This window comes from Thunnus albacares, chromosome 14 (genome assembly GCF_914725855.1).
Source record: "Thunnus albacares chromosome 14, fThuAlb1.1, whole genome shotgun sequence".
Classification (NCBI taxonomy): Eukaryota; Metazoa; Chordata; class Actinopteri; order Scombriformes; family Scombridae; genus Thunnus; species Thunnus albacares.
Genome location: NC_058119.1, coordinates 21341392 through 21360510, shown reverse-complemented (window position 1 = coordinate 21360510; position 19119 = coordinate 21341392). Strand labels below are relative to the sequence as shown.

At 41.1% G+C, this 19119-nt stretch overlaps 3 protein-coding genes across 8 annotated transcripts in view; 1 reads left to right on the top strand and 2 right to left on the bottom strand.

Annotated features, from left to right (window-relative positions):
- Positions 1-3485, bottom strand: part of camkmt (calmodulin-lysine N-methyltransferase) — a 121314-nt gene extending 117829 nt beyond the window's left edge. For 3 of the 4 annotated variants that reach the window (XM_044372306.1, XM_044372308.1, XM_044372310.1), the window contains exons 1-4: positions 2724-2843; positions 2455-2649; positions 847-1025; positions 2-66 (exon numbers count right to left, since the gene is read on the bottom strand). In XM_044372306.1, coding sequence (XP_044228241.1) covers positions 2-66; positions 847-1025; positions 2455-2616 — 406 coding nt within the window. In that variant the 5' untranslated portion in view covers positions 2617-2649; positions 2724-2843. Of the gene's footprint in view, position 1; positions 67-846; positions 1026-2454; positions 2650-2723; positions 2844-3380 lie in introns of those variants that run through there. The other variant, XM_044372307.1, reaches the window with a different exon arrangement.
- On the top strand, positions 2942-10071 carry prepl (prolyl endopeptidase like). Of its 3 annotated transcripts, none has more exons than XM_044372302.1 (15): positions 2942-3340; positions 4224-4352; positions 4641-4707; positions 4930-5101; positions 5206-5294; positions 5409-5535; positions 5614-5830; positions 6312-6503; positions 6615-6827; positions 7122-7297; positions 7518-7734; positions 7993-8142; positions 8386-8512; positions 9557-9645; positions 9955-10071. In XM_044372302.1, exons 1-15 carry the CDS (start codon positions 3212-3214, stop codon positions 10030-10032), a joined length of 2172 nt encoding a protein of 723 aa, XP_044228237.1. In that variant the 5' UTR covers positions 2942-3211; the 3' UTR covers positions 10033-10071. The 3 variants fall into 3 exon arrangements, with proteins under 3 accessions (XP_044228237.1, XP_044228238.1, XP_044228239.1); XM_044372303.1 differs by lacking the exon at positions 2942-3340 and adding an exon at positions 3712-3907; XM_044372304.1 differs by lacking the exon at positions 2942-3340 and adding an exon at positions 3760-3863.
- A 94-nt stretch (positions 10072-10165) lies between these two features.
- slc3a1 (solute carrier family 3 member 1) lies at positions 10166-17697 on the bottom strand. Its single transcript, XM_044372305.1, has 10 exons — positions 17071-17697; positions 16528-16707; positions 16280-16425; positions 16058-16183; positions 15560-15679; positions 13021-13145; positions 12455-12656; positions 11311-11493; positions 10820-10945; positions 10166-10708 (listed from the first exon to the last, which is right to left on the bottom strand). The coding sequence occupies exons 1-10, from the start codon at positions 17486-17488 to the stop codon at positions 10277-10279; spliced, it is 2058 nt and encodes a 685-aa protein (XP_044228240.1). The 5' UTR covers positions 17489-17697; the 3' UTR covers positions 10166-10276.
- Positions 17698-19119: the final 1422 nt, after the last annotated feature.

The following is a 19119-nucleotide window of genomic DNA, read 5'->3' as shown; positions in this document are numbered from 1 at the left end:
CAGACATTACCGGTGTTGTCAAAACTGTTGAGCACTTCATTAACTCTAAGAGGCCCCAGGTTATCCCTGTGAGACCGAAAAATATAGAGGATTATACAGCAGTCTGGGAGAACACTATATTGTGGTTTTTACTTACAGACAGTGAAATAAGACAAAGAATCTTAATTACTATTTTAAACTTGTGGCATTGTTCCAAAGGAAAAGTATCAGAGAGAGATCATGGGTTAGACATGTCATGTAATTACAAATCACTGAGATGTAGAAGATGTGGTGAAAACAATGTATTTCTGCAAATCAATGATTATTTTCTTTTGTTTCAAGTTAAAAACTGTTTTTATGGGGTGTCTTGTCAGCTTGGGGATTAGGGTGCCGGTTTGTGTCCGACCTTTGTTGCACATGATCCCCCATCATCTCTCTACTGTCAACTATCAAACAAAGGCATAAAATACCCAAAAATAAATTATTTAAAAACTGTTTTTACGTATAAAAAGAAACAGATGAACAAAGAACAATGATTTATAAAACAACCCCATGTCCAGGTGCAATTAACTTTGATGATTTATTCTACCCTGGTTCAATAAACAATTCAGTTAGTCATTGACTATGTTCATATCCTCATAATAGTGAAATGTCTTCCAAGGCATGATCCATGCTCCTCAAACTTTGATGATGAAAGCAACATGACACTGAATAAGCCCGGAACTTACTGAATACCGACTTCTGGCCAACTAATCTGGTCTGCTTTGATATAATGAAATGGCTACTTGGGAAAAGGTACTGTTACTGTGCTTTAGCCGTGCCAGCATGAAATTAGACCCTTATGTGTGTCCATTCCAGTGTGTGTACCTGAGTAAGGCACTGCACTCAGGAAAGTGGACACTTCTGTACTCCACCCACTGGTCATCTGAGGTATCACTAGGGTCTTGTGTCACAAGCCTTTTCCTGCTGAAAAGGTCAAACGTGGCAAATCTGCGGACAGACACCTGTTTGACCTCTGGATTGTCGACCTGCTTCTGACGCAACACCTGAGACAGAGGGAGAGGAGAGTGGGAAAAATAGGGAAGTTGATAAATTTCTGGAAAAGACAGAGCACACCCCCTCACTCTGTAAAATGTCTCATAAGCTGTGAAGTTTCAGTATTTGCAGAATGAATCAGTCATGCTCTGTTGTGTTGGTAGTGTGATGTTTTAGTCGAACAGAGAAGATGTCTTTCAGAAAGACTGTAATTTGCAATGCAGGTGGTGAATATTTTCAACATTTCTCATTTTTAATCAACATTATTTTGGTCTTCTCTTGTTGCAACAGAGAAAAATGTCCACCACAATATCCTAGAGCACATGGTGGTGTCATTAAATGTCATTTTTGTCCAGTAAACAGTCCAACCAATTTACTATCATGTAAGAACAGGAAAAGCAGCAAATTCTCACATTAAAGAACCTGGAACTATCATATCTTTGGCATTTTTGCTTAAAAAATTACCTAAACGATTGATCAATTAACAAAATAATTGACTTTTCTTTCAAAAAACTAATTGACTAATTGTTGCAGCTCTAGTTAATAACAATATTCATTACATCAGGTTTGTTAAGATAGCACATAAGCAGAGCCTTAGATACTTTGTTACTGTTACTTAGGATTTATATATGATGAAAACACTAGTATTGTATGATATAATCTGTAATTTCCCATTGGGATCTATATCTATTAGTTGTGGTGGAGGCCATACACATGGAGTTCATTAGTGTGCCCGGGGGAAGAAGTACAGAGCACAAGGCGGCCTCATTCCAGGGAGCTTTGCATGCCAGCCAAGTGTAACGTCTGCGTCATGCCCTTCTATGGTGAAAAAGTAGAATTCCTACTTTTACAGCTACTACGCTTACAAGGTTGTGGTACACGCAATGCTGGTTAGACTGTGTAGCCAGAGGACAGAGGCTCCAAACTGGTGACAAAGTTACTGTAAAGTTGGACGTAATATATTTTTTAGAAATTTACTTATTGGTAAAATGGTGATGATTCCGGTTACTGTATGTCGAAGCAGATTTTAGTACTAATGAACCAACATTGCCGTAAACAGACTGCTGCAGATGGGGACAGGCATAATACAAATCTGTGTCTTGTCAATTTCTTTGCTGTTGGATTATCAAATTGTAATGACATCTACATAAATTATACATATTATATACATTACAACATATTTCACACATCTTGGACCTATACTAACTATATAATACAACACAATCTCGGCCAAAATTAGGGAGGATACATGACAAGGAGAAGGATTGACTGCTGTAATATGATCTCTTCACCATATTATTATTATGATTATACATATATATACACAAAAATGTGTAGCAACACGTTTTAAGTTGAACATTCATTCAATATGAAAATGTGTTGGCGAAAAATAGTCTAAACCCATGAGAGGTTTGTGGCTGCTTTTGATGCAAACGTTACCTGTTTCAGTAGAGTCCACCTGGCTCGGGCGACGTAAGTAGCACCACAGGTATCTGCCCGGGAGCTGTGCGGGTTAGCTGCGCAGGTGTCTTCATTAATATTCCTCCTCACAGGTGAAGCCGGGTCGCTCTTTTCTGCAGTACCGGTAGAGTCCCTCTCCATTTTTTATCCTCGAAGTTGAGGGCGGAAATAAGGCTGTAAAACAAATTTTACTTGCTGTGGAACTGTCACAGTTATCGGCAGCAATGTGGTAATACAAAAAATAAGACCTTTTTTCTGTAAACTGCACCAACGCGTAGATCATCACAGATATAGGTTGCCTGAAATCACCTGTTACACACCCACAATGGATGCATGCTACTTCCGTACACTTTCCGGCATTCTGAGACATAGTAATGGATTGCCGACGCAATCATACTCGATTTCGGGTACAAACGGGCGGCTGCGCTTATCTGAATTCGATTATTTGTGTCGGGCCTTCCTCACTACGTCATCAACAGCGGGCTTTGTTTAGGAAATAATGCACGTGCGTAGGGTTTGCTCGCAGCTGTCAACGGTTAAAACAAACGGCAGATTTGATTAACGTAACTAAAAAACAGATATTGCAGGTTGAAATACAATGCTTGGTTACTTGTCGTGTAAAATATTGAAGCGTTTGCTGTCCTGAATATGACAATAATGCATATTAGCAAATTTAAACCAGTTAAAACACAACAATCATCTGATAAAGTAGCTGATTAGCCGTTAAATCTCTATAATGGCCGTTCTCTCTCTGCTTCGGTCGTCTGCTCGTTTCGTTACAACATCTCGGTTACGATTTCGGTTGTTCGCCGTCTGTAAACGGACAAGATGTCTCACCTTGTCCGTCCAACGTTGTTACACGTCGGTAAGGGTGCTCAGCTCAGTTAACGATGTGTTTTACTCACCTCACTTTAGCCTTGGTGTAAGATTACTGACTGTTAACCTATCTTGTCGATAACGTTACATTATTAAACACGGTGTCTGTTTACCAGGCTGACAAAACTGCTCTTGTAGGTGCCACAGATAAGGGCATGGGCTGAAATTGGGATGTGGCTCTCTGCACTGACACAGGTCTAACAGAGTTAGACTTAGCGTTAAAAATTATAATGACTTGACAGTAGCACATTGTTGGACAGTCAACATGTTTGCTAAATAGAAAGTAGCGTTACATGACACATCTGCATCAAATCACCAGTTTACCAGTTCTTACATCCTAAAAAAATTACATTAGGCACAGAAAATCACCAGAGAAGAATTTACTACTCTTGCAATTCTTCAAAGGTGGCAATAAAGCTGTTGTTCAGTAGTCAAGATACACAACAACATGTTTATCATAACACTGTTGTACTCAGCTAATGCTCACCCTGGATGCATATTAATCATGAATGGTACTTACCCGAAAAGACTGAGACTCACTGAATGGGTGGAAAAGGTGAAAAAGTTGCACAGTGAACACCTTCTGGAGAAATCTGCAGGTTTCCTGTCACTTATCTCACTACACTTTGAGAAATAAGAAATGGCACATTTTATTGCAAAGATAAAAACCTCTTCAGTTACAGATCATATTTTTGACATTGCCAGAATGAAAAATAAATAAGTTACATGTCAATTAATTGATTTACAAAATATAACCCTTTTTATTTAAGGGTTCAATGTCTTGCCTCAATGACTATTACACAGGAAACAAGGATTTTGATTGGCATAGCATTGGCCAAATTTACATTTTTTTTATAATTGTTTTATTTTAGGACACTTCGGACTCATCAGTTGATCATCTCAGCACTGGACTTGAGAGGTACAAGGATTTGCAGAAGTATTTCACCAGGAGACTGAAGGCAACATACCACAGGTTCTCCAACATACCCGATCACTCAGTGGTATGGCTCATCTTCTGCCTTCTGCCTGAATCATTTCATTAGTAGGATTTTGAACTGTGATTATGATTTCTTTGAACAGCATCCCAGTATCATGACCTATCTCCTAGTGCTAGGCACTGAAACCAGCAAATAAACATTCCCCCCATGTTGTCAGGAGCACAGGGTGTACAGTACATTTCTGTGTGCAATGGCTCAAATTTAAAAGGCTCATATTCAGTTTGCTAACTTTGAGGCATTTGTGAAATTCCACATCATTTTTATGAATCACTTTCATTTCTCTTGACACAGCTGCGTGGACGTCACCATGTGTATTTCATTAAAGGTGACGGCATCTACAGAATGGACAAGAGACAGAGTAAGTAAAAAACATGCCTGTAGCTTAACCTTCCAAACCAACCTGGTGTAGCATAACTAAAAGGGATTAAAAATGTACATATTTCACATATATTATTCTGAAGTAGGTAGCAGTCCAATTAATATAAATGTTTACAACTCTGAAACACATAAACCTTCCTTCAGTATCTACAGCATATTCTCATTTTTTGTGAATGACTCAGTTTCCTCTCTCTGTTTGTAGGTAAGCCAGAGCAAGTACTAGATCTGGGACAAGTCTCTGGAGGGGAGAAGACAGGACCTGATAAGGAAGAGAGGAAGCAGAGGTTTCAGTGGACCATCCAGAGAATACGTCTGTCCCCACAGGAAGGGCATCTTGCTGCCACGCTAAAGACTACTCACACAGAAGAGCTGAGGTGAACAGAACAGAATCAATCGTACAAAACATGTTTAATTGTCAAATTTTAAACAGTTACAGTTACTGAATTAATAAATGAGTGATTGTGTTGTGATACTGCAGGTGTGTGGTTGTGAGGCTTGGAAAAAGAAATTCCCCTCCTCTGCATCCCCCACACATCATACTTACACTGGACAAAGTCTTCAGCTTTGGTACATTTTAAATAGTTTGCACTTAAACAATATTTCAGTAGCAATAGAGGAAGTAGAGCACTGACTAAAATAAAAGGATATTTTTTTTGTATGTTTGTGTCTGGATGGGTGAAGAGTGGGCCACTGATGAGGTGTTGTTTTACTCAACTCTGGAGGGTCTGCGCTGCAGTAAGGTGTTTCGTCTGGACCTAACCTCTACTGAAAGTAGGATAACCTCTGTTTATGAAGAAACACAGCCCGAGTAAGTGTAAGTCATGTGACATCTAATCCGTATCTAGCCCGACAACATCTCTTATTTTAAACACCAACATCTTCCCAGTGTGTTTGTGGAGGTTGCCCTTTCCAGAGACCGGCAGATACTAACCATCAACTGCAACAGCAGGACCAGTTCAGAGGTGTTGCTAATTGATAGGACAACATCCAGTTTAGAGCCCTTTCTGGTTCAGCCACGCCAGCTGGACCTCCTGTACCATGTGGAGCACTGGAGAAGTTGGCTGATTATACTGGCTAATACAGGGCCTGGACAGGAATATCAGGTAGTGTGAAGATAATATATATATATACACACATTAAAGCGTGTATGAATTTCACAGAAATGAAATGTGGAAACAGTGGTCACGGTCACAACTGCACCTTATCACCAGTTTCTGGAAATAGTGTGGTGGACAAAGCACACAAATATACTCAAAGCACACATTTAACTTCCACTAGGTATGCATATCTGCTTTGTACTAGGGCTGAGGTTTGGTTTGTCAGCTGATGCAGGATGACAATGTTGCATAAATGTACACACAGACATGTATATACAGGATACCTATAGTATTTGTTGTTAATTTGAAGCTTGTTAACCATGCCCTCTATGTCCTGAAACGTTCTCAAATTTAAAAGTTAAAACATTTAAAAAGGTGTCTGTTCGTTGCCACCCTGTAATTTGTCTAATTAAGTGATTTGACTGGAAATAATTGGTGCCTGTATAAATGTATAAATCATGATGTACCCTTCGGTACACCCCCCCAGGTGGTACAGGCCCCTGTCTCAGAGCCGTCCATGGTCTCGTGGGAGCCTTTGTTTTCCCCCAACCCTGGCACTGCAGTCAAAGACATGGATGTAGTCGGAGACCACTGTGTGTTGGTTGCAAAAACACCAGCCAATGAACTTGTCCTGATTGTGATCCCGGTGACCCAACCCAAGGAGGCATACACTGTAAAGGTCAGTGTATGCTTGTGTCAGAAAACTCTACTCTTAATTTCCTTTTGTTGTTTTTCCTTCTTTGTTCTTATGTATTCATCTCTTATACTCTCATATTTCTGTAATCCCAAGCTCCCCTCCTGGGCCTGTGCCATTGAGAACAAAAGACCAGGCTTGGCAGACCAACGCAGTGTGTTCGAGTTCCTGATCTCATCTCCAGTCCACCCCCCAGTGCCCTACTGTCTATACCCCGAGGATGGGCTCCTTTTATCAGGCACTGAAGATGGGCCCTCCCCAGAGAAACACAGCAATTATATCACCACACGCTTGGAGGCCTGCAGCCAAGTGAGAACACTTGACATATAATTCACATGCACACACACTGAAACAGTATCAGCAGGGAGGTTAGCATTTTTTTATCAAGACTCAAGTGTCCACTGATTAAGCTCTTTTGGCAACTAGCCACCAGAGACAGAGGACTTCAACAGTACACACTGTCATGCATCTCTTCATACACATACACCTAACAGAGAGTAGCAAGCGATGACATATGCAAAGGTTATTTCTAAAACTTGTTTCAGGATCAGTTAACAGCAGGTAAGGTCTACCCCATTCAGTCTCTGTGCCTCTCCTCTGTAGGATGGTACCTTGGTGCCAGTCACACTGTTTCATGCAGTGCCTGCAGAGAGTTTGAGACAGGCGCCACTGCTGGTCCATGTCTACGGGGCTTATGGCAGGGATCTCAACATGGAGTTCTGCCCAGAGAAAAGGCTGCTGCTGGAGCAGGGCTGGGCTCTGGCCTACTGCCACATCAGGTAACAGATCACCTCTCCAGCAACCTAAAAGGTAACCTGATTGGTTCAGCAGGTTGTTTGGTGATGAGGACATTTTATGTAAGTAATACATGTGCTCATATTTATTATGTATTGATGTGCAGCAGGAAATTGCTTGAAAATGTTCCTAATTAAGTTTCAAATTCAAACTTTGCTTCGAATGTTAAAGGGAATCTGTCTTCTTTGCTTTTACACCTTGTAGAGGTGGAGGAGAGCGGGGTCTGTCCTGGCAAAGACAAGCTCGTGTGGAAGGGAAGCAGAGAGGAGTGGAGGACCTCCAAGCCTGTCTCCACCACTTCTTCTCCTTAGGAGTTTCATCTCCCTCACTCACTGTCTTTACAGCCAGGAGTGCTGGAGCTGTGCCAGTGGGGACATTGTGCAACAGACACCCACACAAAATGCGGGCTGTTACACTGCAGGTAAGATATTAAGCCTTTGGGGAACTGTGTGTGCATGTGGATTGTGTAGCTTTAATTGTTGTTCTATATCAAAAGAATAGGAATATTGGACTATGTGTCTTCCTCAAGGGCACTTTAACAGAGCTGGAATTTGCCAATATTGAAGGGTTAAATACAGATTGAATGACAGTCTCCCTGCACACAACACCACAGTGCCTCACCATAAGAGATGACCTAAAACACACACACATCCCAAGTCACCTCTTTTCATGTGCTCAGGCTCCTTTCCTGGATGTGTTGGGAACAATGGAGGACCCCAGCCTGCCTCTAACTTTGGAGGATAAAGAAGAATGGGGGGACCCTGTGGGAAACCCAAAACACAGACACGCCATCGCCTCCTACTGTCCCCTTCACAACATTACTCCACAGGTATGGAGAGGAAAACAGGGCAGGGGAAAATATAGCTGCAGTTTTTTGTGCACTGGGCAAAAAAAATTTCATCCATAATTGTTCTCCACTTGTACCAGCATTTTCCTTAATTCAGTTTACTGCATATTTCAAATGTTTCCACATTGATGGAATCAATTCAAATTATGTTGAAAACTCATTTTAAATTCCTCCATAATGAAAACTAAATTAACCATCTTGTGTCTGCATGTGTTTGTGAATTAGCGCTACCCATCGATGCTGCTGACAGCCTACAGTGATGATACCAGGGTGCCTCTGGCAGGTGTCTTAAAATACACCGAGCAGCTAAAGAAAGCTATTCATACTTACTTCACCATAAAGCCAAAGTCAGGTACACACACTCTCTTACACTTACCAGCACAACAGCTTAATCACTTGTTGCTATTGTATAAATATGTGTTTGAGTACATCCTTCTCTGGGTGTGTGTTTGTGTGTGTGCCTTCCAGGATGGATTTTCCACTTGCTCTGCATTCTTTTAGGTGTAATTTCTGCATTGTCAGGGGTTTTAATAGTTCAGGGTCAACTCCCAACAGTAGTGTCAGTGTGCATGTCTGGAGAGGCAGCAGTAACAGACGTATGGCTGTCTGTCTGGGGAAAGTACAGTATTTGAAGTTCATGACCAAAGTATAGCATAGGTCACCTTGTAGTATAGCGTGTGTGTGTGTGTGTGGTGTGTGGTGTGTGTGTGTGTGTCAGCTAATTGCTCTCATTTCCCCCTAGACAGGCTCTTTCTCCCTCTCACTTATAATCTGCCTTCACCACATTGGTGGTACTCCTCTTTACACCCCTCTCTCTCTCTCTCTCTCTGTCGCTCTGCCTCCACTCTTTTCAAATGCACAAATCACCTCTCTTTTTCTCCCTCTCTCACTTTTCTGTTGTTCATACACACATCCACACGGCAGCTTAAGTGTCTGTGTATGTGTGTATGTCTCCCTAATCTGTCTCTCTCTGTTCTCTGGAGTCTTTGATAAAGTGCTGATGGCATAGACACATGCAGGCGGGTGGGCAGGCCCATTAGCATGGTAAAGAGATAGTGTATCAGAGCAAGAGATTAGACGCCACAGACTGGGAGCTGTCAAGGTCAAGACCGCACTTGTGAAACAGCCCGTACCACAGAGACAGGGAGGGGGGATAATATGGAGGGGGATGAGAAGAGGGAGGGCAATATCAGATGGGAGCACGAATGAATAAAAGAGGAGTGAAGATAGACTCAGAAGAGAGAGAGAGAGTGAGGATTTGGGGCAACTGGACAGAGAGAGAAGGGGAAAAGAGAAAGTGGGCATATAATGAGATAAGAGAAATGTCTGAGTTTTAAAGATTAGAGATCTTCTCCCCTCATTTTGCCTTTGATCACTGTCTTCCTCTTTCTTTTAGAATGCGAACCAGCACCAAACATAGTTCTGAATATTCAACCTGGAGCAAATCACTTCGGACCAGAGGACTTCAAGCTGATGCTGGAGGAGGTAATGAACTCTGCTGACTGTAAGGGACTTTTCCTAAGTCTCAATGGGATTTGTGACTTTGGAAAAAGTATTATAAAGATAAGTTTTCCCCCAAGTTTTTCAAGTCAAACTTTTAAAATTTGTGCTTGTACGTCTACAAATGAGGCAAATAAGGCTCATAACCTCAAAGACATCTGCTGGAAACTCCAATACAATGGAGGTGTATGGAAATCCATTTTTTGTGCACATTAACAACACTAATATCAGTTTTGAGGGAGTTGTTTAGTACAAACTGAGCAGTTTGTCCTCTGTCTTTTCTCCCCAACACAGGAAGCCCTTAAGCTAGCATTTCTCTACACAGAGCTGGGTCTGGATCCTCCTCGACCTCCCCGCAAGAGGAAGAGATAGCAAGGCTACCTGAGGGAAGTCGCAAATGAAACATCAATGGTCCAAACATCCACCATTACAGCCATGACAATTAAGATGACACAATGGTGCCCAAATTGTTAACAATATTAGTAGACGAGAAGACAACAGTGAGTGTAACTGAAGTGGTCATCTTTATTCTATGACTTAGCATCCCTCAACAAGGAAGAAGACTCTTTGATTGCTTCTGTAAGGCTGTAATAACCTTATAACATTACTATTCATATCAGCATTTGTAAAGTATGTCAATGGCGCTCAAATAGCAGGCCTTCTCAGAGATGTAGCACTGTCCAGGATGGTTGGGATTAAACCGAGTGTGGGTGGAATACTGAATCACCAAACCCTCTCCTGCTTCAGTCAGGATACCAGACTTTAGGAACACCTTGCCATTGTTGACCTGGTTTGTGCTCATCAACACTTCCAGCTGGTCGGGTAACTCATGAACAGAGGAGAGGTCTGTGACGGCAGTGTCTTTGCCAAAGTTAAGCACCATGAGGAAAGCACGGTCAAGTCCGTCCAGTTCTCTGAGGTAAGAGAAGACACTGGCATCAGTGTGGATGTAGCAGAACCATCCACGGTGAAGGGGGAGCTCTGACTGACGCAAGGTGTTCAGGAAACGGTACTGAGCCATGACAGAGCCTTCATCTTTCTTCTGGGCCTAGAGGAGAAATAATTGCAAGAGGATGTATGATTTAAAATGAGATAAAAAATGATCAAGCTCCAGCCAGACGTTTCTCCAGAGTTGAACAGTGCTAGAAGAGTCCTGTACCTCCACATTGATGCTTTTGTAGTCGGGGTGTACAGGCAACCAGGTGATGTTGGTTTTGTTATTAAAGCCTGCATTCATGTCACCACTCCACTGCATTGGAGACCGCTGAGGATCCCGACTGGCACTCTGCAGTGAAAAAGACTAAGATTAATTTTGGCACTTAAGCTTCCTCTGACAATGAATGTATATGTATATGGATACACACTCATTTGCCACTTTATTAGGTGCACCAAACTAAAACTAATGCAACATATCAACCCTGCAATAAATCATACCTTCATGGAGTTTATAATGTTTAATGTTTTTAGAGAGATGTTGGTTCAACTTTATGGACATTTAAGAGGCTGTTACTGCTTATTGTCTACACATTTGGTTTTATAATGTAATCAGTTAAAAGGGTAATTTTTTTCTGCACCTACTGCACTTGACAAATAAAGTGACAGAGACATAACAAATATTTAAATGTTTTTCAGCGTATGCACTGTACTGACCACATTGTATTTGCCAGCAGGGTCTTGAATCTGACTCGCTGTGATATTGATGTTTTCCATGCCGATCTCCTCGCCGTAGTAGGTGGTAGGCGTACCTGGAAGGGTCAGCAGCAGCATGTTGATGACACGAATGTAGGTCTGACCAGCACTGGAGGCAATCCGAGGCTTGTCATGGTTCCCTACCTGAACAGTGGAGGTAAAAAAGATATACAAGAGAAGGAGGGAAGGTGAGTGAGATAAATTGAACAGGAAGTAGGAAGGGGGAAATGGATATGTAGGGGTCATGTACAAAGTTAAAGTGAGGGGATAAAGGATAGATAAAGTGTAAGAGAAGCCTGAGACTGGCTGACACTGGGCTTAGACTGTTAGAGCTAACATAATAGCAGTATACAATGTTTTGCATTGTAGCCTTTGTGCTGATATGGGCAGGACAGTGCAGCTCCCACTGGAAACACCTTTCTGTGACAAAGGACAAAATAACCCATTGGTAGCAGAGCCCAGACTGAAACTGAAGCACACATTTTCTTAGTTATCTGTTAAGTACTTGAGTCTGATGACTGGAGATGCACACTACCTCAAAAATGTTAGTCCTTTGCACCTAAACAGCAAATTAAGAAAAAGTTTGTGCTCCAGTTACCTTCTACTTCTATCTTCAACTGGCCATATGAGCTACCTCATCACAGAGGAGTGTTTTCTTATTCACAAACATAATTTAACAGGTCAGTGTTACCGTTTGCATTTTTGTGAAACTACCATCACCTTTTACTAATGAGCATGATAAGGAATTTATATCCTGTGTAGTGAACAATGATAAATAAACAATGTTATAAAGAAATGTAAGAACATGGGAGTTACACCATCTAATCAGACAATATATTGAGACCAACAAAGTCATAACCAATACTCCATAATAAGAGTCAAATCTGAGGATCTCAGCATGCACATCATGCAAGTATCCCAACTTGCCACTTTTTAGTCTGAGAGAGGCCTGATTTGACCTTGTAGTGTTTACATGTATGATGGAGACAAAAGATCAAGCATAATTGTAGGAAATGTCTTTCGAAGACAAATTATTTGTGGTTTTCCCCATATGGCAGTCTTGTTTTTAAAAGGGCCAGGAAATGAGTATGTTAATGTGACTCACCACCCAGTTGGGCCATTGTCCCATGGGCATGTTGCCCATCCAGAGGTGAACCAGACGTTGAACCCACAAGCCGCTGGTGTTCTGGGGCAGATCCAGCAGGTAGAAATTAAAAGGGAAGTCACTTTCTTTAACCAACGGAGTCCCATAGTACATCATGGTCTTGTCTACTTCGTGGTAATCATATGACTCTGTCACCATGAACCTGAAGCGCAGAAAGAACTTATGTATGATAACATGCAAACTAATCCTCAGTCATAAATTGTCAACATTCAAGACTCAGCATTCAAGGTCAGCTACTCAACAATACACAGGACTTTTCTAATGTTTAGTCCCAGTCAAAAGTTTGGACACACTTTCGCATTCAAGTGAATTGGAAGGTGTGTCCAAACTTTTGACTGGTGCTGTATATATAAGAATGCATAACATGCAAAAGGCATATAATAATAAATGCATGATGTTTATGGCATCATCATTAAAGTATTAGTAAGTTAAGTAGGTACAGTTAAGGCAGCATAACCAGAGATAATTATCCCAATAACATTATTACATAGCTATGGCTCCCATACCTGTATCTGCCAGGCTCACGGCTATAGGTGTCCATCTCAGCCCTCCAGTCCCTCAGCAGGTCGTGCAAGCCCAGCTGACTGGTGGTGTAGTCATGGTGGAGGTCCCACTCTGAAGTTACAGACTCCTGGTTTGTTAGGAATATTAAAATAAAAGGTAGTGTAGCTATTATTGGATTTCTGGCTTATTGGATTAGCAGCGTGTTTTTGTCCTGTTTGGATTTAGTTAAAATAGGGAACTGTTCATTCATAGTTAATTTCCCACCGTGAGATCATTAACTATAGTGTATTAAGAGAGCTCAATAGTATTTTCCTCTGCCCACAGGGATTTAGGAGGGTTTGGGTGTAAATGTATTCCTTTGTTAGGCCAAGCGCAGGTCCAGTCACAGGTCAGGTAGTTGGAAAAATAGGTAGAAACCAGATACACAGAGAGCAGACGCAAAATGACAGACTTTTGGGCTCAATTATCAAAGAGTTTTAGATGTAAGGAATTTTCAAACTCAAGTTTAAGTTAAGTAAGTAACGCAAGTTCAAATACTGATAATAACATAATAGTCTTTATTAAAAAAAGGGCAAAAAGGATAAACATGGTAAAAAAAAAAATAGACAGGCAGAAAAATAATTATACCCATTAGGAAATTCGACCCATTGTGCTCTATTGTAACAGCACAATCTCAATGAGCAGTGCAAAGCACTTGGTTAATGATTTTCAGGGACCATCGCAGGGACACGCTTCAGTCCTGAGTGGCCTATTCAGGGACGATGACAGAATACTCATAAAACCTTACAACTGAGGATGTGCTGCCACATGATCAGTAAAGCACATAGTTGGTCTGAATTTAAAGCCACAACTGGCACTAAACTACCAAATCAGCCTGATATAATATTAACACAGATAGTTGGTCACTTATGATTGGCTGAAGTATATCCAAAGCTATGATAAAATTCTCAGTATCCCAATAAACACACACCTCTCTGTTTCCCAACAGTGCCTCTTGTTTTGTTCAAACATCAATATAAAGCACAGCTTGGTGTGGACTGTTTAAAAATGAGTTGGTCAATTTAGGTGCAATGCTGTGGCAGTAAATATACCACTCAGTCAACAGAGAGTAGACAGTAAGAGTCAGTCTCAGTATTATAGTGTTATCCTGCAGTGGTAAGTAAATCCCAATGACTCGCTAATCCACTAAAATATGCCTCTTTTCTACTAATCTTTTCTCTGTGAGAAATAACTTCAGTCCCCATGGAACAAAAAGTCTTTCTTACTGAGCTTAATTCTGCCTGAATCATGAACCCTTTGAATTACAGGAACAGTATTTTCTCTAGAAGGGCACTAAATGATGCTGACATTTAAGCCAGAGATGCATCTTGTACAGTGTGAACTCTCCCACTCAGCTGTTCATTATGTTTGTTCTAGCAGCTCCCCTGAAAAGAACTGCTTCAGTGGAGCTGCTTCTGCCCACAATGCTGCTTTTATCTCTCCGATCGTTAAAATCTGGACTCTGACATGTCACGAGTTATATAATTCAATCAAATCAAATCATTATATAATTATATAACTGAATGTTACAGCTGTAAGAGATTGTTAACTAAATTGAACTTTGAGCTCAGAGAAAGAAGAGCCGCTATTGTTGGTGATGCAAGCACAATAGAGCGGTGGCAAAAGCTATTGTCTGTGTATATTGCACAAAAATAGAAATGGGGAACCTAAAAATTCAGTACAGACTGAACACTTTTTGATATTGTTTGTTACTTATTACTATTATTATTATTATTATTATCATCAAACATTAAACATAAGTCAGACCTAAAACAGGTGATTATCTCAATATAGAGCAGACAAGGACAATTGTTTTAATTTATTTTACCAGAATTTTTAAAGGTTTTTGAAAACATTGAAAAGCAAAATAACATGTTGGTAAGTAAAAGGCAAACAGCATTAATTACATTAATGGGACGTCAAACCCCCAACTATTATTTATAAGCTTTTCGATAATTGGTGAAGTCATCATCGCTGATTGATGGACAGCCCCACAACTGCACTCCATTTGAATATGTACTGTCTACACTCCACTACATTGGCCACTATTAAAATGCAAATCATGTGGACTGATGGTTTGGTGAAACGTTTCTGTACATCAGTCAGGAATTGGGTCTTAACTCTTTGACAACAGTGACGTAAAGTGTAAGAAAAAATGGCCAAATACACATTTCTTATGGTCAAATTATTCAAAATAAAAACTACAACTGTACACGATTGCAGAATTCAGAATTCAGCTGCACCTCTGATCGCCAGTCACTTAAAGTGCCGACTTGGCCTTAAATTAGGTTAAATGCTAGCAGAGCGTTACACCTGCCCTGCCATTCGAGATGGATCCATTTCAACTGGCAGATTGAGCCGATGAGAAGATAAACAGCTGCTAGAACCAAGCAAGCGGACATTCCTGCCTGTCAAAATCAGAGCCCATTAGAGATGAACAATGGGAACTGAAGTGAACCAAGTGAGGTTCAATGTTATGATGTTCAAAGAGACAACACTCACTGGGGGTTTGTTTGGGTCCACCTGTGGCTCATCCCTCAAGTGTTCAGCCTCCAGGATGTGCTTCACTGCATCCATCCGGAACCCATCCACTCCCTTCCCAAGCCAGAAATGAATGATATCCTGAAATAAAAGTTAATATAAAATAATAAATATTTTAGAAAATACAGTAAGTCTACAATACATGACTGAGAATGTGGAGACAAGAGGGATAAGTATAAGTTTAAACTGAGCGCTACATTGTTCTGTGTGTAGCAGCAGTTAAAAACATACAAGCATTAACTAGTTCAGGTTAATGTATAATCAGTTCACACACCATTGCTGCAGATTACAAAGGATTGTGGACACCTCAACAGAAGATAAAAAAGATGAGGGCAACAAACTAAGATTTCAGTATGACTTACAAAATGTGAGTCACCGAAAACAAAATGCTTTTAGAAATAAGTCAGTACAAGAGGTAATGTATGTGAGAAAGAACATCGTGTGGTCGTGTTATCTTACAATCATCTCTTTGCGGACATGTGGGTTTCTGAAGTTCAGGTCTGGTTGCTCCTTGAGGAACTGGTGCAGGTAACACTGTCCTCTAACTTCATCATAAGTCCATGATGAGTTCCCAAACACGCTCAGCTGACAGGAAGGAGAAGGGAAACATTAAAAAAAACTACCCATTTAATGACTGTTTAATTGAGAGAATATATTTTAAACTTCTCTCCAAATACCAACCCAATTGTTAGGCTTTGGTCCAGTTGAATTGCAGTCAGTCCAGATGTAGTAATCTTCATACTGTGGATCTCTAGTCCGGCTCAGGTTAAACCAGCGGTGTTGGTCACTGGTGTGATTGGGAATAAAATCCATGATGAGCTTCAAACCTGGTGGAAACAGAGAGAAATTAGTATGATTCTAATACGTGCACCGTGCTACCCTACACAAGACACATGATGATCCACACGCACACACAATGCTGAAAATACCTAATCTGTGCATTTCAGCCAGGAGTTCCTCAAAGTCCTGCATGGTTCCAAAGACAGGGTCGATGTCACGGAAATCTTCCACATCATAGCCAAGGTCCCTCATGGGGGATCGGTAGAAAGGACTGATCCAAATCGACTTGATGTTCAGGTACTGGAAATGATCCAGGTGCTCCAGAATTCCTGCAAGTCCGGAAACACAACAGTGATGAACAATGGATACTGCAGTGCTTGGTCCAAACAAATCATTTGTTAGCCTACTAACACTGATACTGGGCCATATGAGCCTCCTTAATTATTGTGATGCACTACTGCAGCACCATCATTCAACTTTCAACTGTTGAATGCATATAAGACAGCAGAAATCAGAAATTCATGGCTGACTAGTTGGCCTGTTTTAATACTTACTAACTTAAAAAGGGTGAAATATGTCATAAATGTATGGCAGAGCATAAAATCTGAGAAAAAATTGGAGGATTTTTGGGACTGATACATCTTTTTTTCATAAATGGCACGATGTTCTTCATCAGTGCAGTTTTATTTTACCTTTAAGGTCTCCTACTCCATCTCCGTCTGAGTCTCTGAAGGACCGGGGGTAGATCTGGTACAGCGGGGAGGCCTGCCACCAGCTCAGACACCGGGGCGACAGCGCGATCACCGTGATGGTGAGCGCCACCAGTGCCAGAGCGCAGGCCATCGTCAGCCAGAACAGGATCTCACGGGGAACTCGGTACCGGGCCTGGGAGGAGTACAGCAGCAGAACCTCCTTAGGCATCCCGGCGTAGGGTTTGATCTGCGTGTACTCCTCGGCCGCGTCCGGGTCCAGCTTCACCGCGGTGGACTCATGCTTGTCTCCGGGGTCGGCGTTGATGGTGTCCGCCGCTGACCCGTCGCCCTCCACTTCCTGAAAGCCCGGGTTTCGGGTGCACTCCCCCAGCTCCATGGTTTGTTTTTTAAAACTCATCTGATTTAGATTGAACACAGGAAAACCTCTGAAAACTACCGGTGCTGTTTTATGCTTCAACTCTTCTTCACAGAGACCGAGTGACTCCAGGAGCCAACATGAAGTTAAGCTGCTCAGAGAGGGTCAGAGTACTCGCTCTCTCACACACTCCTCTCTCTCTCTCTCTGTCCCCCTCTCTCTCTCTCACACACACACACACACACACACTCCTCTCACTCTCTCACACACATTCCTCTCTTCTTTCTCTCTCTCTCTCTCTCTCTGTCTCTCTCTCACACACACACAAACACACTCCTCTCACTCTCACACACACATTCCTCTCCTTTCTCTCTCTGTCTCTCTCTCTCACACACTCCTCTCTCTCACACACACACACAAACACACTCCTCTTCTTTCACTCTCTCTCTCTCATACACACTATATTCTCTCTCTCTCTCACACACACACACACACACACACACAGAGCAATGCCACCTGAGGACTGTGGGAAACGGGAGTTTGATGGGAAAGGTTAGAGATTAGCTTTTTTTTTTCTTCTTTTTTGCAGTCTTGGCTGGGACCGGTCCTGGACGTTTTATTTAGATTCATTAGATCATTCCTATTTTACCTACTTGAATAAAAGTAGCAATATTACAGTGTAGAAATACTCTATTAAAAATAAGTTTAAAAACTGAACATGGGTAAATCTAATAAGTTTTATAAACAAAATATAAGTAGTACAAGTGAAAGTATCCCACTCATTGTGCAGAATTTACCTCTTTAATGTGTTACATTGTATATAGGTTTACTATTACTTATGGATTCATGTATATTATACTTGCAATGCATCATATTTTTTAAGTTTATTATGTGTTGGTATGAAAAATCTTCATGAAAGTTACTAATTGTCAGAGTAAAAAGTACAGCATTTCCTTCTGCAATGTAGTGCAGCATAACTAGAAAATTGTCATAAAATGAAGATAATCAAGTACAGTCACCTCCAGACTGTACTTAAATAGTTCTGTCTTGACCAAAAGAAGTTTGTCCACCACTGGCAATGACACATTACTGTACATCTACTCCACTTGCTCTGCACTGTAACAATGTCTGAAACCTGCGGTCTAGTTAAGACATTTTTAGAGCCAAAATGTTAAATATACTTGTGCAAATAAAACACCAGAGAATACACAGATTGATATATTACTCTGTTGTGTGGAACAAACTAACTAGAGCAATGAAGCAGGCATCTCCTGGGCCGGAAGGGGCACCACATCACATTATGTTGCACCTCATAAGTGCAATTGGTGAACTTTTGAGTAACATTTTTAACACAGGACCTGCTGTTATCAGTCAAAATCTGACCAAAGTGGCAGAGTATATGTGTCAAAGTTGGGATATTTACTCAAACAACTTGCTGTCTCAATTACTTATTGGTGAAACTTTCCTTTCTGAGCTACACAGTGACTTTATCTTGTGTTTTTGTTTGCTTTGGCGCAGAATGTGTTGCTGAACATTTAGCACAGAGAACAAACTGTCTTAGGATAACACCAATAAAATTTATAAGCTTTCTGTTTGTGTTGTACTGAATAGTGCATGCTTACAAAAAGACACATTTCAAAATGTCACAGTCACAAAAAAAAAAAGCATAGCAG

Coding starts and splice junctions, on each gene's coding strand:
- slc3a1 (XM_044372305.1), bottom strand. CDS start 17,488: ATGAGTTTTAAAAAACAAACCATGGAGCTGGGGGAGTGCACCCGAAAC. Junction 15,680..16,057: donor ATGTCCGCAAAGAGATGATT/GTAAGATAACAC, acceptor CTTTTATTTCAG/GATATCATTCATTTCTGGCT. Junction 13,146..15,559: donor TGGACCCAAACAAACCCCCA/GTGAGTGTTGTC, acceptor CTAACAAACCAG/GAGTCTGTAACTTCAGAGTG.
- prepl (XM_044372302.1), top strand. CDS start 3,212: ATGGCCGTTCTCTCTCTGCTTCGGTCGTCTGCTCGTTTCGTTACAACA. Junction 5,831..6,311: donor GGCCTGGACAGGAATATCAG/GTAGTGTGAAGA, acceptor ACACCCCCCCAG/GTGGTACAGGCCCCTGTCTC. Junction 8,143..8,385: donor TTCACAACATTACTCCACAG/GTATGGAGAGGA, acceptor TTTGTGAATTAG/CGCTACCCATCGATGCTGCT.